This window comes from Cherax quadricarinatus, chromosome 12 (assembly GCF_038502225.1).
Source record: "Cherax quadricarinatus isolate ZL_2023a chromosome 12, ASM3850222v1, whole genome shotgun sequence".
Lineage (NCBI taxonomy): Eukaryota > Metazoa > Arthropoda > Malacostraca > Decapoda > Parastacidae > Cherax > Cherax quadricarinatus.
Window position 1 is genome coordinate 38,378,907 of NC_091303.1, and position 22,040 is coordinate 38,400,946.

Here is a 22,040-nt window from a genome sequence, read left to right on the forward strand (position 1 = left end):
TGTATTGGGAAGAACAGTTTTTGTTTTGTTTTACCAACCTACCTACTGTATATATTAGAAAGCATATACACAACTGATCTTTGCTAAATGTTTAAAAAATTAATCACGTCTTTGATGTTTACAAACAAGATTTTAGCTTAACATCTAATTTGTCATAAATAAATTTTCTTATGTGGATTTTGTTATTGCAGTGAAATATTTAGAGAACATTAAGTAAAAGCTTGTTAATACAATAGGTGTTTATTAAAAAAAAATTACATTTACAAGGGAAAGGGTGAAAATTAATGTTTAAATCAATAATTTTTTACAAGAAGGCAGAGCAATATGTGGCTGAAATTATCTTATGATATGTCAGAGGTGATGTGGTTACTAATATTCAGAAGACATTACTGAAACAAAATATAACCTTTTATAATTTGGAAATGGTGCTACAACATTGATGGATGAAGGGTGAATACAGGTTACTGCCACTGGTCTAGACTGTACACTCATGTTGTATATTGTCAGCAATGTAAGGTGTGCAAATATCACTACTGTTATTATATGGTGCAGCTTTATATATTACGCTATCTCTGATGAAACTGATAAAACGTATGTTAACTTACAACACAGTAGTATTTAAAAATAACTATAAAACATATACAGTAGACCCCCGGTTTTTTGTAATTAATCCATTCCAGAAGGTTGGCCTAAATCTGAAATGGCCGAAAACTGAAGTAATATTTCCAATTAATTCGTTTCAGACACCCAAAAACATTAACAAAAAATGCATTTTATAGAGAATAGCTATAGTTTTACATACAGAAAACAATGAAAAATAAATATAAATAAACCATACCCCCTGCCGGGATTGAACCCGCGGTCATAGAGTTTCAAAACTCCAGCCCATCGCGTTAATATGACATAATAAACAATATTAATAACATAGAAACATGATATATACACTAGACTGAATGAAATGTTTCATTACATATTTGAGTAGTGGTAGTGGAGGTGACAGCACAGTGGCCATTGTTCCTGCTCCTGTCTACATACCTTCCCATGCTTTTATTATAACAGAAAATGGAGTGTTTGTAAGGCAAACTCCATTTATTTATTTATTTATTTGAATTTATTTGAACATGATACATAGAAGTACAAGGAAATACAGTGGTTAAGTGTAACATGCCAAAGCTCCTTCTATGCAGAGCATTATGTGCAGGCTTAAAATTAACTTAAGATTATGTGTGAAGAATGGTTTGAAAAACCGACAAGTTGAAGATTGAGACACTTATGCAGCATATGGGAATCTTTATTCAGGAAACGTTTCACCACACAGTGGCTTCATCAGTCCAATACAAAGAGGAAGGCGTAAGAAGAGCAGGAGTATGAGGTAATCAGTCCCTCAGCCTGGAGTCGATGTGTTCAGTCCATCAATCTTGTAGAATGTACAGCATAGGGCCGTAGACGTGGCTTATATACTGTAGAGAGGTGAGGTGAAGCAGGCGGAGGCGGGGTCATAGTGGTACCACCCACTAGTCGAAGTTGGTCTTCGTCCAAAGGTTGAACAAGTGTTGAAGAATTCTTTGTAACAAGATCCCATGATGCTGCAGTGTCTGACAGTTGTGATACTCCTGCTCTCCTTACGCCTTCCTCTTTGTATTGGACTGATGAAGCCACTGTGTGGCGAAACGTTTCCTGAATAAAGATTCCCATATGCTGCATAAGTGTCTCAATCTTCAACTTGTCGGTTTTTCAAACCATTCATCACAACTGTCAGACACTGCAGCATCATGGGATCTTGTTACAAAGAATTCTTCAACACTTGTTCAACCTTTGGACGAAGACCTACTTCGACTAGTGGATGGTACCACTATGACCCCGCCTCCGTCTGCTTCACCTCAGCTCTCTACAGTATATAAGCCACGTCTACGGCCCTATGCTGTACATTCTACAAGAATGATGGACTGAACACATCGACTCCAGGCTGAGGGACTGATTACCTCATACTCCTGCTCTCCTTACGCCTTCCTCTTTGTATTGGACTGATGAAGCCACTGTGTGGCGAAACGTTTCCTGAATAAAGATTCCCATATGCTGCATAAGTGTCTCAATCTTTAACTTAAGATTAACTAAGCAATGATACATTCAGTGGTAAACATTGTTGTAAACAGTTAACAATTAAGCACAAATGAGTATTTCAAAGACAGGTCATATGGTCATTTACTGTGTTGCTGTGCATTCAGTTGAATGAAGTACAGTGGACCCCCAACATTCGATATTAATCCGTTCCTGAGAGCTCATCGAATGTCGAAAATATCGAAAGTCGAATTAATTTTCCCCATAAGAAATAATGGAAATCAAATTAATCTGTGCAAGACACCCAAAAGTATGAAAAAAAAAATTTACCACATGAAATATTAAGTTTAATGCAATAGAATAATTACAATAACAACAATAGCAATAGATTAATAACAATAGAATAATTGACACTTACCTTTAATGAAGATCTGGTGATGATTGATGGGATGGATTGATGGAAGGGTTGGCACTAGAAGCTTTCTTGGGACCCATGGTTACTTATTTTGCAGAAACAAGCACCAAAAACAGTGATAATATGGATAATATGGAATGTACCGAATGTATCCTTAGATGAGCGCACACTGGCTGGCTTGTAAACACTGGCACACACGGGGCAGTTCAGGCCACACGTGGACACGTCTCGTACGAATCGTATCGAATAACGGGTTTTCGATCGAATGTCGAGGCGAAATTTTTGCGTTAAAATGCATCGAATGTCGGATTTATCGAATGTCGATGCCATCGAATGTCGGGGGCCCACTGTATTCTGTTAGGTAATGTAATTAAAAATAACAAAGTTTGATTGGGTCACAGGTTAAACATTTATGAGATACAATTATTCAGTATTTATTTAGTTGTGGGTGAGAAAGTGATTTTTAAGAAGAGACTTGAATTTATAAACAGACAGTGTTTCTTTTATATTCACAGGTAATGAATTCCAAATTTTTGGGCCTTTTATGTGCATTGAGTTTTTGCATAGTGTGAGATGGACATGAGGAATATCAAAGAGTGATCTGTGCCTTGTGTTATGGTCATGTGTTCTGTTGAGGTTGGTAAGGAGACGTTTGAGGGGAGAGTTTATATTCGAGTTGAGTGTTCTATGTATGTAGTAGGTACAATAATAAGTATGGATGTTTTGTATGGTGAGTAGGTTTAGAGTTTTGAATATTGGTGGAGTGTGCTGCCTGTAGTGGGAATTTGTTATCATTCTGACTGCAGCCTTTTGTTGGGCAATTAATGGTCTGAGATAGTTTATTGTTGTTGAGCTCCATGCACAAATTCCATAGGTGAAATAGGGGTAAATAAGTGAGTGATATAGGGCCAGGAGGGCTGACTGTGGAACATAGTACCATATCTTCGATAGTATGCCTATGGTCTTGGAAATTTTCTTGGAAATTTGTTGTATATGTGTTTGAAATTTTAGTCTATTATCAAGGTGGATTCCTAAGAATTTTCCCTCTGTGAGCTTTGTGATAGGTGATCCGTTTATCATTATGTTAAGAGGGACATCTGTAGCTCTGTTACCAAACTGAATGAAGTAGGTTTTGTCAATGTTGAGAGTAAGTTTGTTAGTCCTCATCCAGGTAGATATTTTCTGTAATTCGGTATTCACAGTATTGGCTAGCATGACTGGGCTCGGGTGAGAGAAGACGTATGTAGTGTCATCTGCAAATAGTGTGGGTTTGAGTAGTTGCAATGCATTTGGTAGGTCATTTATGTAAATGAGAAAGAGAAGAGGGTCAAGAACACTTCCCTGTGGGACACCAACTGTAATTGGCTGTGCGGAAGAGTTTGCTCCTTTTTTTTTTTTTTCAACAAACTGGCTGTATCCCACCAAGGCAGGGTGGCCCAAAAAGAAAACGAAAGTTTCTCTTTTTAAATTTAGTAATTTGCTCCATTTGTGTACATATATTGGCTTCTGTTGCTGAGGTATGACTTTAGGTAGTTGAGGGAGTGCCCTCTTATACCATACTGCGACAATTTTATGTGGAGCAAGTCGTGGTCAACTGTATCAAAAGATTTACGTAAATCAATGAAGATTCCCAGTGGGACTTCTTTTTTCTCTAGTGCAGTGTATATTTGTTGTAGCATGTGTATAATAGCATCATTTGTATTTTTATTAGGCCTGAACCCAAACTGACAGGGGTTGAGTATGTTGTGGGAGATGAGATAAGAATAGATTCGCTTATGAATTAATTTTTCAATAATTTTAGAGAGAGAGTGTAAGTTGGGTATTGGCCTATAGTTATTCAAGTCTATTTGGTCTCCTCCTTTATGGATCGGGGTGATCCTCGCTATTTTGAGAACTGTAGGGAAGGTAGAGGATTCGATGGATTTGTTAAAGAGTGTTGCAGTGATTGGTGACAGCACTTGCGATGCTTTTTTTGTATATAAAGGGTATTTAAGTCTCCTGTCTTATTTTTTAGTGTGTTGATAATAAGGGAGACTTCTGTTGGGTAGTGGTCTGTGGTATTATCTGTGATTATGCCTGATTTTAAAGGGGATATGGTGTTGGTCCAGATGTGGTCTAGTAGGGAAACACTAGACTCTGTAATTCTTGTAGGTTTTGTTACTGTTGGTAGCAACAAGCAGTTACTCATAGTGTTTGTGAATTCAGTAATGTGTGGGTCCTGGTCTTGCAGGAGATTTATATTGAAGTCACCTGAGAGTAGTAAGTGATCTTTATTCATGCATGCATCAGTTATCATACTTCCTAGGTTTTCACTAAAATGGCTAATGTTTGACTGTGGTACTCTGTAGATGTTTATCACTGTGAGAGGTTTTTGTAGGTATTTGGATTTGAATTTAGTTATTATATATTCCCCATGTTCATCCCTTGTGCAAGTATTAGTGATACATTCTAGTTGGTCTGAGTAGTATACAGCTGTGACACCCCCTTGTTGATCTGGCCTACAGTTGTGTATGGCTGTGTAATCAGGAGTGGCATAGACATCTGTAGTATCAGGCTTTAGCCAGGTTTCTGTGAGAGTAATGATGAACATACTGGCATGCAGGGAATTTAGTAATGCTATGAGGTCATCGTTATGTTTGCTTAACCCTTTCAGGGTCCCCAGGCCCTCTCTGAGACTTGTTCTCAGGGTCCCCAAATTTAAAAAAAAAAAAAAAAATTCTTGTGAAAAGATAGAAAATCTTTTCCTGATCATAACGACACCAAAAGTATAAAATTTGATGGAAAACTTAAGGAATTATGCTCTCGCGAAGTTAGCGGTCTCGACGATGTTTATACATTGGCAATTTTGCCCATTTTGAGCCCTATTTTCGGCCAATTCCATTGTACTAGTCGACAAAAATCATAACTATTTCGCTAGAACTCCATTTTTTCTACCGAATGAGTACAAGAAACCACCCATTTACCAGTTTCAACTATCCAATAAAGTGGTCAGAATTTAGCAATTTTGCCAATTTCACACAAATTTCAAAAGATGTCAATTTCCGAATAGTGTCCAGGATAAACAAGAAAGACATTCCTGGCACTAAAATAACAAGTTCTCTGTTTGTTAGTCACATCCCCAGGCCCCTCTTATATTTCTTTGGCTTTTAACTTTGAATTTTTATTCTTACAAAAAATAGAAGATTTACTGTTATGCAGACTACTGCATTAGTGTATAAATGGTATAAATAATATCAGTGCACTTGTGAAAGAATATTAGACTCACCAGTTGACGTGTATTGGACGCTTGGCATGATTTGTTTACTTTTGAACTTTGGTAAAAATTGAACATTTCTGCTACTTTGAGCTCAATTTCAAGGTACTTTTCATTGTAAAACCAGTCAAAATCATCTCAATTTCTATAATATGTGTTCCATTCTATAAAATGAAACCAGGAAAACTAGAATACAACAATAAATACCATACGAAAATACAGTGCAAATTTGCTGTTTTAATCCAAAAACACGGTCAAAGTTTTTTTTTCTCATTACGCACTGTGTGCTGCAGGATTTTTTTTATACTGCGCACACTGACTACATAGACACATTCTTTCATATGTAGGCCTACCAGCTTTCTCTCACTAGATTTGAGGGCGCTAGAATTTAGGTGTACTAGTACGTCAAAAACCCTGGGGTGTAAGCCGTACTAGTACGGCCTAAACCCTGAAAGGGTTAAAGATCTGATATTGTAGTTAAAAACAGTTATGTTGTTGTTGGCTCTGAGAAGTGCCTTTGATTGTTCTGCTGTGTAGTAGTTACAGTTACTGTTTGATTCATTTAAGTCATTCAATAAGAGGTTGGTATCAGGATCAATGCTTGCAATCATAAGATTTATAGTGAATCTATAGTTAGAATTAAGTATAAGACAAAGTAAATATTCTAAAGCTAAAAAATAGCACCTGAATTATTTTAACAAATGTAAAAATATGAGCTAAGGTAGTTCTATAAAGCTAAAATAAAGGAGACAATATAAAAGGGACTAAAATAATTTGTGGTGAACAAATAAAGTGATGACCAAATAAAGGAGCTTGGGAATATAATAGTAGGTAGTTCTTTAATGGTAGTTATTTAAAGTTAAAATAAAGAACACAATATAAAAGGGACTAATATAAGTTGTGGTGAACAAATAAAGTGGTAATCAAATAAATGAGCTAGGGAATGTAATAACAAAATAGTGAACTTATTACACTTTAGCACCTACTTACTTTCATAAGGAAAACAATAATAATAATAAGAAGAAGAATAAGAATAATGTAATAAAGAATGATAATAATAATAATAATAATAATAATAATAATAATAATATTATTATTATTATTATTAATTATTAAAATCAAGGGGGAAGCGCTAAACCCGGAGGATTATACAGTGCCTGGGGGGGATGTGGAAGGCATTCAGGCTTAATTCGGGGAACTGGAGCACAGATCCAATTCCCTAAATCAAGAGCCCCTCACCAACATCAAGGTTAATCATAGAATTGATGAGGGAAAAAAGGTGAGTGGTGCGTTGAGGTATATGTGGAGTCAAAAAACGTTATCTATGGAGGCAAAGAAGGGCATGTATGAAAGTATAGTAGTACCAACACTCTTTTATGGGTGTGAAGCTTGGGTGGTAAATGCAGCAGCGAGGAGACGGTTGGAGGCAGTGGAGATGTCCTGTTTAAGGGCAATGTGTGGTGTAAATATTATGCAGAAAATTCGGAGTGTGGAAATTAGGAGAAGGTGTGGAGTTAATAAAAGTATTAGTCAGAGGGCAGAAGAGGGGTTGTTGAGGTGGTTTGGTCATTTAGAGAGAATGGATCAAAGTAGAATGACATGGAAAGCATATAAATCTATAGGGGAAGGAAGGCGGGGTAGGGGTCGTCCTTGAAAGGGTTGGAGAGAGGGGGTAAAGGAGGTTTTGTGGGTAAGGGGCTTGGACTTCCAGCAAGCGTGCGTGAGCGTGTTAGATAGGAGTGAATGGAGACGAATGGTACTTGGGACCTGACGATCTGTTGGAGTGTGAGCAGGGTAATATTTAGTGAAGGGATTCAGGGAAACCGGTTATTTTCATATAGTCGGACTTGAGTCCTGGAAATGGGAAGTACAATGCCTGCACTTTAAAGGAGGGGTTTGGGATATTGGCAGTTTGGAGGGGTATGTTGTGTATCTTTATATGTGTATGCTTCTAGACTGTTGTATTCTGAGCACCTCTGCAAAAACAGTGATAATGTGCGAGTGTGGTGAAAGTGTTGAATGATGATGAAAGTATTTTCTTTTTGGGGATTTTCTTTCTTTTTTTTGGGTCACCCTGCCTCGGTGGGAGACGGCCGACTTGTTAAAAAAAAAAAAAAAAAAAAATAATAATAATAATAATACTATAGCATTTACCTTGGAGAAGAGATGCTGGCAAAGGTTGATGAGGTAGAAGAGATGCTGGGCACAGCAGCACATGCTGTCAGGAGTTCACTTCATTTCATCCTTTTTTTATCGCTTAATCGCATAATTCCTACATTCTTAATGCTACACTTTTAGCTTGTGTTTATCAATGATTTCCTGCTTTAATCCCATGGAAATCATCCTCTTTTCTTCTCAACACTGCCCTTTGCACTTGCTTTCTTAGGACACATGGTTAGAAACAAGAAATTCTGCAGAATAACTGCATGAAATGTAAGGAAATCATGAGAATTATCTCCACCGCCATTTGAAGCACATACGTACTGAGTATTGTTTTCATACACGTAATGCCATCTCATGGTGGTGTTCTCAAACTCACTTATAATTATTATAGTATTATTTATTATTATTAGTACATATGTATTATAATAATTTATATTATTATATTATATATATTATTATATAATTATTGTATACATATTATTATTATTATTATTATTATTAGCATTATTATTTTTATTATAATACTCTTGCTTACCATTTGGAATTTTTATTCACACAAAAAATAGAAGATTTACTGTTATGCAGACTACTGCATTATTGTAATAATTGTATAAAAAATGTCAACCCATTCATGACTGCGTATATGGAATGGCCACTCAGACAGGTATTGTTTACTCTTGACCTTGGTCAAAAATCAAACATTTCTGCTACTTTGAGCTCAATTTCAAGGTACTTTTCGTTATGAAATTAATCAAAATCGTATCTATTCCATTCTATCAACTGAGACCAAAAAAAAAAAAAAACGAGAATATAACCATAAAAACCATACGGAAATATACCGCTGAGGGGCGGCTAATGGCTGAGAAGTGAACTCCATTATTTATGGTCCGAGTTTCTTTCAGTTTTGGTGTACATTAAGAAACATCTTTCCATCATACATTACCCAAGTTTCAATAAGATAGTCCACCAAACAAATGAGATCCAGTTTCTTAAATCAAGAGCAAGAACCCCTCACCAGCGTCAAGGAACCTCCCTTGAGGCCCACTCGCATCTGGAAATTTTGCTTGCATCTGGAAGCAAAAAAAATCAACCGAGCAACTGCTCATTTCTAGAAAAGCTTGCACGTGGGTGCACTCGTAAGTAGAGGTTCCACTGTATTTATTTGTAGTCCCAGAGAGACTTCATCCCAGGCTATACCTACCGGCTACATACATTGTGGCCTACAGCCATATTATTACCATCGACATAGTATGTTCACTAAGTTTAATTGTTTCTAACAACTACCTTTAGAGGCCTTCATAAACAAAGAGAGAAGTAATGAATAATTCATGCCAAGAATTGTAAACAAAAGCCATATGTACTGTTAAGAACAGTTACTGGCCAATGCAGATTCATACACATTTTCCCTGAAGCTGGACCAGAGAAAACGTAATGTTTACCCTCCACCCACCTCTCGATAGCATATGAACATTACATGTTTATATGCTTTGTAAAGAGTTTCTTATTGTATAATTTAGAAGAAAATATCATAGATGGATTAATGAAAATGTCTATATTAACCTAAAATAAGACATTTAATGTGCCCAAGAGTGATTATTGTTAACATACATCGCATATAAACATTGCATGTTTATATGCTATGTAACGTGTTTCTTACATAATTTTAAAGAAAATATCATAAGATGGATTAAGTAGTAGTAGTAGGCTGGTAGACAGCAACCACCCAGGGAGGTACTACCATTCTGCCAAGTGAGTGTAAAACGAAAGCCTGTAATTGTTTTACATGATGGTAGGACTGCTGGTGTCTTTTGTCTGTCTCAAAAATATACAAGATTACAGGTACGTCTTGCTACTTCTACTTACACTTAGGTCACACTACACATACATGTACAGGTTTATTTATACACACTCACCTGAGTTTTCTTTGACTTTATCTTAATAGTCCTTGTTCTTATTACTTTTCCTTTTATATCCATGGGGAAGTGGAATAAGAATCTTTCCTCCATAAGCCATGCATGTTGTAAAAGTCAAATAAAATGCCAGGAACAATGGGCTAGTAACCCCTTTTCCTGTAATAGTTACTTAAAAGAATAAGAAGAATAAAACTGTCAAAGTGGGGTGTCTGAATGTGCGTGGATGTTGTGCGGATGATAAGAAAGAGATGATTGTGGATGTTATGAATGAGAAAAAGCTGGATGTCCTGGCTTTAAGTGAAACAAAGCTGAAGGGGTGGGAGAGTTTCAGGGGAGAGGAATAAATGGGATTAGGTCAGGGGTTTCAAATAGAGTTAGAGCTACAGAAGGAGTAGCAATAATGTTGAAGGATAAGCTATGGCAGGAAAAGAAGGACTATAAATGTATTATTTCAAGGATTATGTGGAGTAAAATAAAGGTTGAATGTGAAAAGTGGGTTATAGTAAGTGTATATGCACCTGGAGAAGAGAGAAGTGTAAAGGAGAGAGAGAGATTTTGGGAAATGTTGAGTGAATGCCTGGGGCGTTTTGAATCAAGTGTGAGAGTACTTGTGGTTGGGGATTTCAATGCTAAAGTAGGTAAAAATGTTGTGGAGGGAGAAGTAGGTAAATTTGGGGTGCCAAGGGTAAATGAAAATGGGGAGCCTTTAATTGAGCTATGTGTAGAATGAGGTTTGGTAATAAGTAATACATATTTTATGAAAAAGAGGATAAATAAATATACAAGGTATGATATAACACATAATGAAAGTAGTGTATTAGATTATGTATTGATGGATAAAAGGTTGATGGGTAGGCTCCAGGATGTAGTATACGTTTATAGAGGGGCAACTGATATATCGGATCATTATTTAGTTGTAGCTACAGTTAGAGTAAGAAGTAGATGGGACAAGAGGAAAATGACAACAACGAGCAAGAGGGAGGTGAAAGTGTATGAACTAAGGGAGGAGGAAGTTCGGGTGAGATATAAGCAACTATTGGCAGAAAGGTGGGCAGAAGTTTGTGGTTATAGGAGGGTGGGTGCAGGAGGAAAGAGGAGTGATTGGTGGAATGATGAAGCAAAGGGTGTGAAAAAGGAGAAAAAGGTAGCTTATGAGAGGTTTTTACAAAGCAGAAGTGTTATATGAAGAGTAGAGTATATGGAGAGTAAAAGAAAGGTGAAGAGAGTGGTGAGAGAGTGCAAATGGAGAGCAGATGATAGAGTGGGAGAGGCACTGTCAAGAAATTTTAATGAAAATAAGAAAAAATTTTGGAGCGAGTTAAACAAGTTGAGAAAGCGTAGGGAACGAATAGATATGTCAGTTAAAAACAGAGTAGGGGAGTTAGTAGATAGGGAGACAGAGGTATTGGGTAGATGGCGAGAATATTTTGAGGAACTTTTAAATGTTGACGAAGAAAGGGAGGCGGTAATTTCATGCACTGGCCAGGGAGGTATACCATCTTTTAGGAGTGAAGAAGAGCAGAATGTGAGTGTGGGGGAGGTGCGTGAGGCATTATGTAGAATGAAAGGGGGTAAAGCAGCTGGAACTGACAGGATCATGACAGAAATGTTAAAAGCAGGGGGGGAAATAGTGTTGGAGTGGTTGGTATTTTTGTTCAATAAATGTATGAAAGAGGGGAAGGTACCTAGGGACTGGCAGAGAGCATGTATAGTTCCTTTATATAAAGGGAAGGGGGACAAAAGAGATTGTAAAAATTATAGAGGAATAAGTTTACTGAGTATACCAGGAAAAGTGTACGGTAGGGTTATTATTGAAAGAATTAGAGGTAAGACAGAATGTAGGATTGTGGATGAGCAAGGAGGTTTTAGAGTGGGTAAGGGATGTGTAGATCAAGTGTTTACTTTGAAGCATATATGTGAACAGTATTTAGATAAAGGTAGGGAAGTTTTTATTGCATTTATGGATTTAGAAAAGGCATATGATAAAGTGGATAGGGGAGCAATGTGGCAGATGTTACAAGTATATGGAATAGGTGGTAAGTTACTAAATGCTGTAAACAGTTTTTATGAGGATAGTGAGGCTCAGGTTAGGGTGTGTAGAAGAGGGGGAGACTACTTCTCGGTAAAAGTAGGTCTTAGACAGGGATGTGTAATGTCACCATGGTTGTTTAATATATTTATAGATGGGGTTGTAAAAGAAGTAAATGCTAGGGTGTTCGGGAGAGGGGTGGGATTAAATTGTGGGGAATCAAATACAAAATGGGAATTGATACAGTTACTTTTTGCTGATGATACTGTGCTTATGGGAGTTTGTAAAGAAAAATTGCAAAGGTTAGTAGACGAGTTTGGGAGTGTGTGTAAAGGTAGAAAGTTGAAAGTGAACATAGAAAATAGAAAGGTGATGAGGGTATCAAATGATTTAGATAAAGAAAAATTGGATATCAAATTGGGGAGGAGGAGTATGGAAGAAGTGAATGTTTTCAGATATTTGGGAGTTGATGTGTCAGTAGATGGATTTATGAAGGCTGAGGTTAATCGCAGAATTGATGAAGGATAAAAGGTGAGTGGTGCATTGAGGTATATGTGGAGACAAAAAATGTTATCTATGGAGGCAAAGAAGGAAATGTATGAAAGTATAGTGGTACCAACACTCTTATATGGGTGTGAAGCTTGGGTTGTAAATGCTGCAGCGAGGAGGCAGTGGAGATGTCCTCTCTAAGGGCAATGTGTGGTGTGAATATTATGCAGAAAATTCGGAGTATGGAAATTAGGAGAAGGTGTGGAGTTAATAAAAGTATTAGTCAGAGGGCTGAAGAGGGGTTGTTGAGGTGGTTTGGTCATTTAGAGAGAATGGATCAAAGTAGAATGACATGGAGAGTGTATAAATCTGTAAGGGAAGGAAGGTGGGGTAGGGGTCATCCTCGAAAAGGTTGGAGGGAGGGGGTAAAGGAAGTTTTGTGGGCGAAGGGCTTGGACTTCCAGCAAGTGTGCGTATTTGGGACCTGACGAGCTGTTGGAGTGTGAGCAGGGTAATATTTAGTGACGGGATTCAGGGAAACCGGTTATTTTTATATAGCCGGACTTGAGTCCTGGAAATGGGAAGTACAATGCCTGCACTCTAAAGGAGGGGTTTGGGATATTGGCAGTTTGGAGGGATATGCTGTGTATCTTTATACTTATATGCTTCTAAACTGTTGTATTCTGAGTGCCTCTGCAAAAACAGTGATTATGTGTGAGTGAAGTGAAAGTGTTAAATGATGATGAAAGTATTTTGTTCTTGGGGATTTTCTTTCTTTTTTGGGTCACCCTGCCTCAGTGGGAGACAGCCGACTCGAAAAAAAAAAATCTATATTAATGTAAAATAAGACATAATGTGCCCAATAGTGATTATTATTACGTACTATTAGTATTACTATGCCGTTAAGACCAGAAGGACATTCTTAGTGAACGAGTAACAAAGGCATGTTTATATGCTATGTAATTTATATAATTTTGAAGAAAATATCATAGATGGATTAATGAAAATGTCTATATTAACGTAAAATAAGACATTTAATGTGCCCAAGAGTGAGTCATGAATGTACAAGCTGCCCAGGTGGACGCGTCTGGTACCGTCGATTTCCCAGCAGATGTACGAAACCCGGAGGGAAATTTCGCTGAAAAAAGTGCTCAAAATCCGAATTGTATGATTTCCGCATCGGCCAAAAACCAGGGGTCCACTGTATCAGATGGAAGCATTGTAAACAAAAATGCATAATTTTAAAATAGTAAAGTGTGTTTTAAGTATATATGTAATACAGTTATAAGAAAACTGCAGGCACTTTAAAAATCATCATAACTCTCAAAGCCAGTCAGAAGTAGAGAGACACGGAGATAGAGAAGTTAGTGAAGTGCAAGTAATCTCATTTAAAGACATATTTTTTCTAAAAAATCTGTTGTATATGAATGTGTGATTTACAAGGATGCATTCCTTGAAACTTATTTTAGACATATGTAGACTCACATAACAGTGATTATGATCCTGAAAATGGCATTTTATGTGAAATCAGTGTTTATGGGAATTGAAGAATATACAGTGGACCCTCGGTTATCAGCTCTAATCCATTCCAGAAGGTCGGCCGAAAACCAAAATAATATTTCCCATAAGAATTAATGTAAATACAGTGGACCCCCGCATAACGATATTAATCCATTCCTGAGAGCTCATTGTTATGCGAAATTATCGTTATGCGAATAAATTTTCCCCATAAGAAATAATGGAAATCAAATTAATCCATGCAAGACACCCAAAAGTATGAAAAAAAAAAATTTCCACATGAAATATACATTTTCCTACACACAAAGAGAAGGATACATGCACAATAGTAGAGTAGTACATGCACAATATATATTTTGCATGTACTACTCTACTAAATGAAGAATAAATGACACTTACCTTTATTGAAGATGCAGCAATGACTGATGAGACACTGTGTCCTGGGAGTGCCTTTTCCTCCTGAGTACTGTTGGTCCTGTTTGGCATTTTCTTCCAGAACAGCCTTATCACACTGTGTATGCCACTACGATTCTTAAATCTCTCAAACTAACCTTTGCTGGCTTTAAATTCACCAATATGAGCACTAGTTCCAGGCATTTTTCCCTGTTCACCTGGGTGTTAGTCGACTGGTGTGGGTTGCATCCTGGGAGACAAGATTAAGGACCCCAATGGAAATAAGTTAGACAGTCTTCGATGACACTGACTTTTTGGGGTTATCCTGGGTGGCTAACCCTCTGGGGTTAATTGTTTCTTTGTATTCTCAATAAGCCACACCAACAACGGTGCTACAGCAGCAGCAGCTGACAGTGCTGCAGCAGCAGCAGCTGACAGTGCTACAGCAGCAGCAGATGGTGCTACAGCAGCAGCAGATGGTACTACAGCAGCAGCAGCAGCTGACGGTGGTACAGCAGCAGCAGCTGACAGTGCTACAGCAGCAGCAGTAGCTGACAGTGCTACAGCAGCAGCAGCAGCAGCAGCTGACAGTGCAGCAGTTGACAGTGCTACAGCAGCAGCAGACAGTGCTACAGCAACAGCAGACGGTACTACAGCAGCAGCAGTAGCTGACGGTAGTACAGCAGCAGCAGCAGCTGACGGTGCTACAACAGCAGCAGCAGCTGACAGTGCTACAGCAGCAGCAGCATCAGCAGTTGACCATGGTACCACAGTATTTCGATAATATTTCTCACCTTTTTTACCACAGGGTTGGCACTAGAAGCTTTCTTGGGGCCCATGTCACTTATTTTGCAGATAAAATCACCAGAAACACTGTAATAATATGAAATGTTCCAATTGTATGCTTGGATGTTACCGCGGAGGCTGGCTGGTAAACAATGCCACCAGCGGAACATGTGAGGCTGGCTCAGGCCGCACATTAGACGCGTCTTGGACGAATAGCGTTGAGCGGGTTTTTTAGCGGTATGTGAGGCAAAATCCTAACAATAAAATGTATCGGTATGCGGATTTAACGTTATGTGATGCCAACGGTATGCGGGGGTCCACTGTACAATTAATCCATTCCAGACACTCAAAAATATTAACAAAAAATATTTTTTGTAAAGATTAATTATAGTTTTACATACACAAAATAATAAGAACTAAATCAAATAAATACATAAGCAATTAAATCACTATTACATACCTTCACTGAAAACTCTTGTTGGCTTATGGAAGATAGGGAGGAGGAGAGAGGGAGTTGGGGTTATTGTTTGGAAGGGGAATCCCCCTCCATAATGACTTCAAGTAACAAGTCTTTCTCTGGGGTTACTTCCCTTCTTAGTCTTTTAACCTTTTCAGGGTCGAGAGGCCCTCTCCTAAACTCGTTCTCAGGGACGAAAATTTTTTGGAAAAAAAAATATGATTTTTTCTTATGAAATGATAGAGAATCTTTTCCCGATCATAATGACACCAAAAGTATGAAATTTGATGGAAAACTTATGGAATTATGCTCTCGCGAAGTTAGCGGTCTCAACGATGTTCACACATTGGCGATTTCGCCCACTTTGAGCCCTATTTTCGGCCAATTTCAGTGTATTAGTCTACAAAAATCATATCTATTTGGCTAGAACTCCATTTTTTCTATCGAATGAGTACAGTGGACCCTCTACCAACGATGGCATCGATTAACGATAAATCCGGCCAGCGATACATTTTAAAGCAAAAATTTTGCCTTGACTAGCGCTAAAAAACTCGACCAACACTATTCGTTCCGTCTGAGACGCGTCCACTTCTGGCCAGTGTTTACAAGCCATCCAGCCACCGCGGTCACTTCCAAGCATACAATCGGAACATTTCATATTATCACAGCCTTTTTAGTGATTGCACCTGCAAGAAAGCTTCTAGTGCCACCCCTACAGCAAAAAGGGTGAGAATTACTATGGATATGAAGAAAGAGATCATTGCTAAGTATGAAAGTGGAGTGCGTGTCTCCGAGCTGGCCAGGTTGTACACAAAACCCCAAGAAAACGGCAATCAAGGAAGCTGTTCTTCCCAAAGGTGCAACTATGTTTTTGAAACTGAGATCGCAAGTGATAGAAGATGTTGAGAGACTGTTATTGGTGTGGATAAACGAAAAACAGATAGCAGGAAATAGCATCTCTCAAGCGATCATATGTGAAAAGGCTCGGAAGTTGCATGAGGATTTAATTAGAAAAATGCCAGCAACTAGTGGTGATGTGAGTGAATTTAAGGCCAGCAAAGGTTGGTTTGAGAGATTTAAGAATCATAGTGGCATACATAGTGTGATAAGGCATGGTGAGGCTGCCAGTTTGGACCAAAAAGCAGCTGAAAAATATGTGCACGAATTCAAGGAGTACATAGACAGTGAAGAACAAGTGTTTAATTGTGACACTGACAATGTTGTGAACCACTTTAGGAAAGTCATAAAGGAACGGGAGGTACAGGCCTCTATGAACAGATATGTTGTGGGACAGAGGTCCAGTGACTCTCAAGCTGGTCCTAGTGGCATTAAAAGAAGAAAGGAAGTAACCCTGAAAAAGGACTTGCCACCTCAAGTCCTAATGGAAGGGGATTCCCCTTCTAAACACTAACACTATCAACACTCTCCCCTCCTCCCATCCCATCAATCATCACCAGATCTTCAATAAAGGTAAGTGTCATGTAACTGTGCATGTCTTCTTCAGTTTGTGTGTATTAAAATTAATATTTCATGTGGTAAATTTTTTTTTTCAATACTTTTGGGTGTCTTGCACGGATTAATTTGATTTCCGGACTTGAGTCCTGGAGATGGGAAGTACAGTGCCTGCACTCTGAAGGAGGGGTGTTAATGTTGCAGTTTAAAAACTGTAGTGTAAAGCACCCTTCTGGCAAGACAGTGATGGAGTGAATGATGGTGAAAGTTTTTCTTTTTCGGGCCACCCTGCCTTGGTGGGAATCGGCCGGTGTGATAATAAAAATAATAAAATATTTCTTATGGGGAAAATTAACTCGACTGACGATAATTTCGATTAACGATGAGCTCTGAGGAACGGATTAATATCGCTGGTCGAGGGTCCACTTTACAAGAAACCACCCATTTACTGATTTCAAGTATCCAATAAAGTGGTCAGAAATTGGCAATTTGGCCAATTTCACACAAATTTCAGAAGATGCCAATTTCCAAATAGGGTCCAGAATAAACAAGAAAGACATTCCTGGCACTAAAATAACATTTCCTCTGTTCATTAGTCGTGTCCCAGGCCCCTCTTACATTTCTTTTGCTTTCCACTTTGAATTTTTATTCTCACAAAAAAAAAAAAATAGATTTACTGTTATGTAGACTACTGCATTAGTGTAGAAATGGTATAAATATTATCAGTGCACTTGTGAAAGAATATTAGACTCACCAGTTGACGTGTGTTGGACGCATGGCATGATTTGTTTACTTTTGAACTTTGGCAAAAATCGAATATTTCTGCTACTTTGAGCTCAATTTCAAGGTACTTTTCATTGTGAAACCAATCAAAATCATCTCAATTTCTGTAATATGTCTTCCATTCTATAAAATGAGACCAGGAAAACTAGAATACAACCATAGATACCATATGAAAATACAGTGTAAATTCGCTGTTTTAAACCAAAAACACGGTCAAAGTTTTTTTGTTATTACGCACTGTGTGCTGCAGGATTTTTTTATACTGTGCACACTGACCACATAGACCCATTCTTTCATATGTACGTCTACCAGCTTTCGCTAGATTTGAAGGCGCTAGAATTTACGCGTTCTATTACGTCAATAACCCTGAAAGGGTTAAATGTTTATACAGTAGTCTACTGTAAATTGTAATAAAGAGAATAGAGGAAATGACCTCTAATATACATTATTTAGGTATGCAAACTGGTCAGAGAGTCCGTCATAGGTCTGAGTCGTTGGTAAACGAGTATGTCGCTAAGTGAGGAGATGCTGTGTAATCTGGGCTGATACTTATTTTTCCCCAAATTTATTGCATATTATGGCATTCTCTATCATTTTTGTCCTGTACAATATGGGATTGGAAAGAAAGACTTCATTAGTGTTTTATTGAAAACGTGTTGTGTGAGAACATGAAAATTAACTGTTATTTAATGTTTTATATGTAACATTCCCAGATTCACTACACCTGTAGCAACTGCACTAATGAAAAAATATAATAAATTTTGTTAATAATTAAGAAAAATGGGGGAAAACATTAAGAGGAAACAGCTGCTATAAATGGCTAACTTGTTGGTATGATGGTTTATGGTGGTACCCATTCTACAACAGCTCAATTCCATCAAGAGTGAACATTTGTTGTGCAAGTAATTGCACGTCTAATTCTTTCAGTCCATGCTTGGCTAGTATTAAAACTTTCTAATTTTGAACTCTTACTATGTTGTTTCTTTAAATCCTCAAATCAACTTCTGGTCTAAATATAACTAACAGGCTAAGAGGGATGTTTCATTGGTTTTAATTATTGATGATAATACAAGAAGCCTTTCAGTATACTATTGTGTATTTGATTTTAAATCACTATGAAAATGAGTTAATTTAATGACAGAGGCAGTAGTCACACACTGAATGTTTGCTCTGTCTGACCTCTCACAGGATGGTAAATGCTGTCAGCATTTCTTGCCAGCATCTAACCTCTGTCTGATGAGCAGCTCTTGTCTAAACTAATAAGTCTTTCTCTGAGTATTTCTCACTACTACAGTCTTAGTACTTAATGGCATTTTGGAACTTGTATAAAAGTAGTAATGATCAAGTATTCAAAAGGCCTGACTCAATCAATTCATCTCTGGAATATAAGGAATAAGCCTCTTGAATGTATTAAGAAAAGCTTTTGATACAGCAGATCAGGTTTTTGATACAGCAAATAAAGCTTATGATATAGCAGATCAAGCTTGTGATATAGCAGATACACTTATGATATAGCAGATCATGCTTTTGGTACAGCAGATCAAGCTTTTGGTACAGCAAATCAAACTTTTGACACAGCAGATCAAGCTTTTGATATAAATATCTTGCTGCTTAAACTGGATCATTATACAATAAGAGGCCATGCTTTCACATGCATTGCACTGCAGCACAATTCATTTTTTGTTATTCTTTAAAATTTTCTTTTATCAACCTGTCCATTAATTTTCTTACGGGAATTTTTTGCAACTCTTTCTTTTTATTTAAACATCATTAAGTGTACATTAGTTCCTTCACTTATAAAAGCTCAGTGCTTATTTGATCTTTAATTTCACCCAGTTTTGAAAGTAACGGTTTTGTTTTCATTTTTAATGACAATTTCTTTAGTTTTTACTAATATTATCTAATTCCCCCACTGTCTTCCCAGGTCTCATCCTCAAGTGAAACACTATCACATCAAGAAAGACCAAGAAGGGAACTACTATCTCTCCCACAACATCAAGTGCCAGACCATTCCTGACCTAATCCATCGACACCAACACAACCCAGGAGGCCTGTGTGCTAGACTCAGGCCACCAGTGCAAGGCAAACAAGCACCAACTACTGCAGGTCTTAGTCATGGTATGTGTGGTCCCCAAAGAAGAATATACATTACTGCCCATTTCAGTGCTTCATGTTTTACTTTTAAATATGCAGGAGTTTGCATTACAGTATTTTCATTGTTACACATAAACATATTAATGTTTGAATTGCATTCTGAAATTATGAAAGATACTTGTGCATTTGTTTATTTTCAGGCTGATGTGATGTATAGAAAAGGCATAAAGGGTAAATATATTAAAGGAAGATATTAAACTGGTTACTGAGTTTGTTAGAGAAAAAATAGTTGTATGTATAGTAATTTATATATGAGAATGTACACTAACCTACATGTGCTTACCTATATGAGTTATAATAATAATAATAATAATAATAATAATAATAATAATAATAATAATAATAATAATATCTTTATTTACTAAAAGTACATGTACAAAGTATACAGGCCTAGCTGACATCAGTGACATACTACTACAGTGGTCCCTCAATAATCGTCCAGCCTGAAAGTCATCCATTTCGGAAATATGTAGTCCCATTATTTCGTCTAAACATTGGCTCACAAATGGTCCGTTAACTCGCTAATCGTCTTTTGTCCTGGACGCGTACTCACGGCTCTGAGCTGCCTTGGCCTCCTTTCCCAGCCAGTGTGCCATTGTTTACCAGTGAGCGATGGTCCCCTCACTTGTTCATACAAAATATTTCATAATATTCCATTCATTTTAGTGCTTGCAAGTGCTAAATAAGCTACCATGGCTCCAAAGAAAGCTCCTAGTGCCAAGCCTTTGGCAAAGAAGGTGAGAAATATGATTGAATTTAAGAAAAACATCATTGAACAATATGAATGTGGCGTACGTGTGGGCAAACTGGCCAGGATGTATAACAAATCCCGTACAACCATATCTTCCATCGTGGAAAAGAAAAAGGAAATCAAGGAAGCTGTTGTTGCAAGGGGGTAAATATGCTGACAAAAATGAGATCACCAGTACTCGAAGATATTGATACGTTATTATTGGTGTGGATAAACAAGAAACAATTAGCAGGATATAGTCTTATGACGTCGCTTGTTTGTGAAAAGGCTAGGCAGTTGCATGACAATTTGGTAAAGAAAATGCCTGCAGCTAGTGGTGTTGTGAGTGAATTTAAGGCCAGCAAAGGCTGGTTTGAGTGATTTAAGAAGCATACTGGCATACACAGTGTGATAAGGCATGGTGAGGCTGCCAGTTCGGACCAAAAAGCAGCTGAAAAATATGTGCATGAATTCAAGGAGTACATAGAGGCTGAAGGACTGAAACCTGAACAAGTGTTCAATTGTGACAAAACAGGCCTCTTTTGGAAGAAAATGCCAAAGAGGACCTACATTACTCAGGAAGAAAAGGCACTGCCAGGACACAAGCCTATGAAAGGCAGGCTGACACTCATGTTCTGTGCTAATGCTAGTGGGGATTTCAAAGTGAAGCCATTACTAGTGTACCATTCTGAAAATCCCAGAGTGTTCAAGAAAGACAATGTTATGAAGAGTAAATTGTGTGTGTTTTGGAGATCTAATAGTAAGGCATGGGTCATGAGGGACATTTTCGTCGAGTGGTTCAATGAAGTGTTTGGCCCTAGTGTGAAGAATTACCTCCTGGAAAAGAAATTGGATCTCAAGTGCCTCCTAGTAATGGACAGTGCATCTGCTCATCCTCCAAACTTGGATGGCCTAATTCTGAAGGAGTTTGGGTTCATCACAGTAAAGTTCTTGCCCCCAAATACCACTCCTCTCCTCCAGCCCATGGACCAGCAGGTCATTGCAAACTCTAAAAAACTCTACACCAAAGCAATGTTTGAAAGGTGCTTTAATGTGACCTCAGACACTCACTTGACCCTAAGAGATTTTTGGAAAGAACACTTCAGTATTCTCCATTGCATAAGCCTTATAGGTAAGGCTTGGGAGGGAGTGACTACCAGGACTTTGAACTCTGCTTGGAGAAAATTGTGGCCAGATTGTGTCCACAAGAGGGATTATGAAGGGTTTGAGGCAGCCCCTGATGAGCCTATGTCAGTTGTGAACTCTATTGTGGCACTGGGGAGTTCCATGGGGTTGGATGTGAGTTTGGAGGATGTGGAAGAGTTGGTGGAGGACCACAAGGAAGAGTTAACCACTGAGGAGCTGCAAGAGCTTCAGCAGGAAGAGCAACAGATCACAGCTCAGAATCTTGCTGCAGAGGAAGAGAAAGAGAGATGGAAGAAGGTGC

The 22,040-nt window shown here is 37.9% G+C and overlaps 1 protein-coding gene across 7 annotated transcripts in view; it reads left to right on the top strand.

Annotated features, from left to right (window-relative positions):
• The window catches only part of Btk (tyrosine-protein kinase Btk29A), a 728,553-nt gene that overhangs the window by 584,267 nt on the left and 122,246 nt on the right, over window positions 1-22,040 (top strand). For 6 of the 7 annotated variants that reach the window (XM_070084310.1, XM_070084315.1, XM_070084312.1 and 3 more), the window contains one exon: window positions 19,625-19,827. In XM_070084310.1, coding sequence (XP_069940411.1) covers window positions 19,625-19,827 — 203 coding nt within the window. The remainder of the gene's footprint in view (window positions 1-19,624; window positions 19,828-22,040) is intronic. The other variant, XM_053773706.2, reaches the window with a different exon arrangement.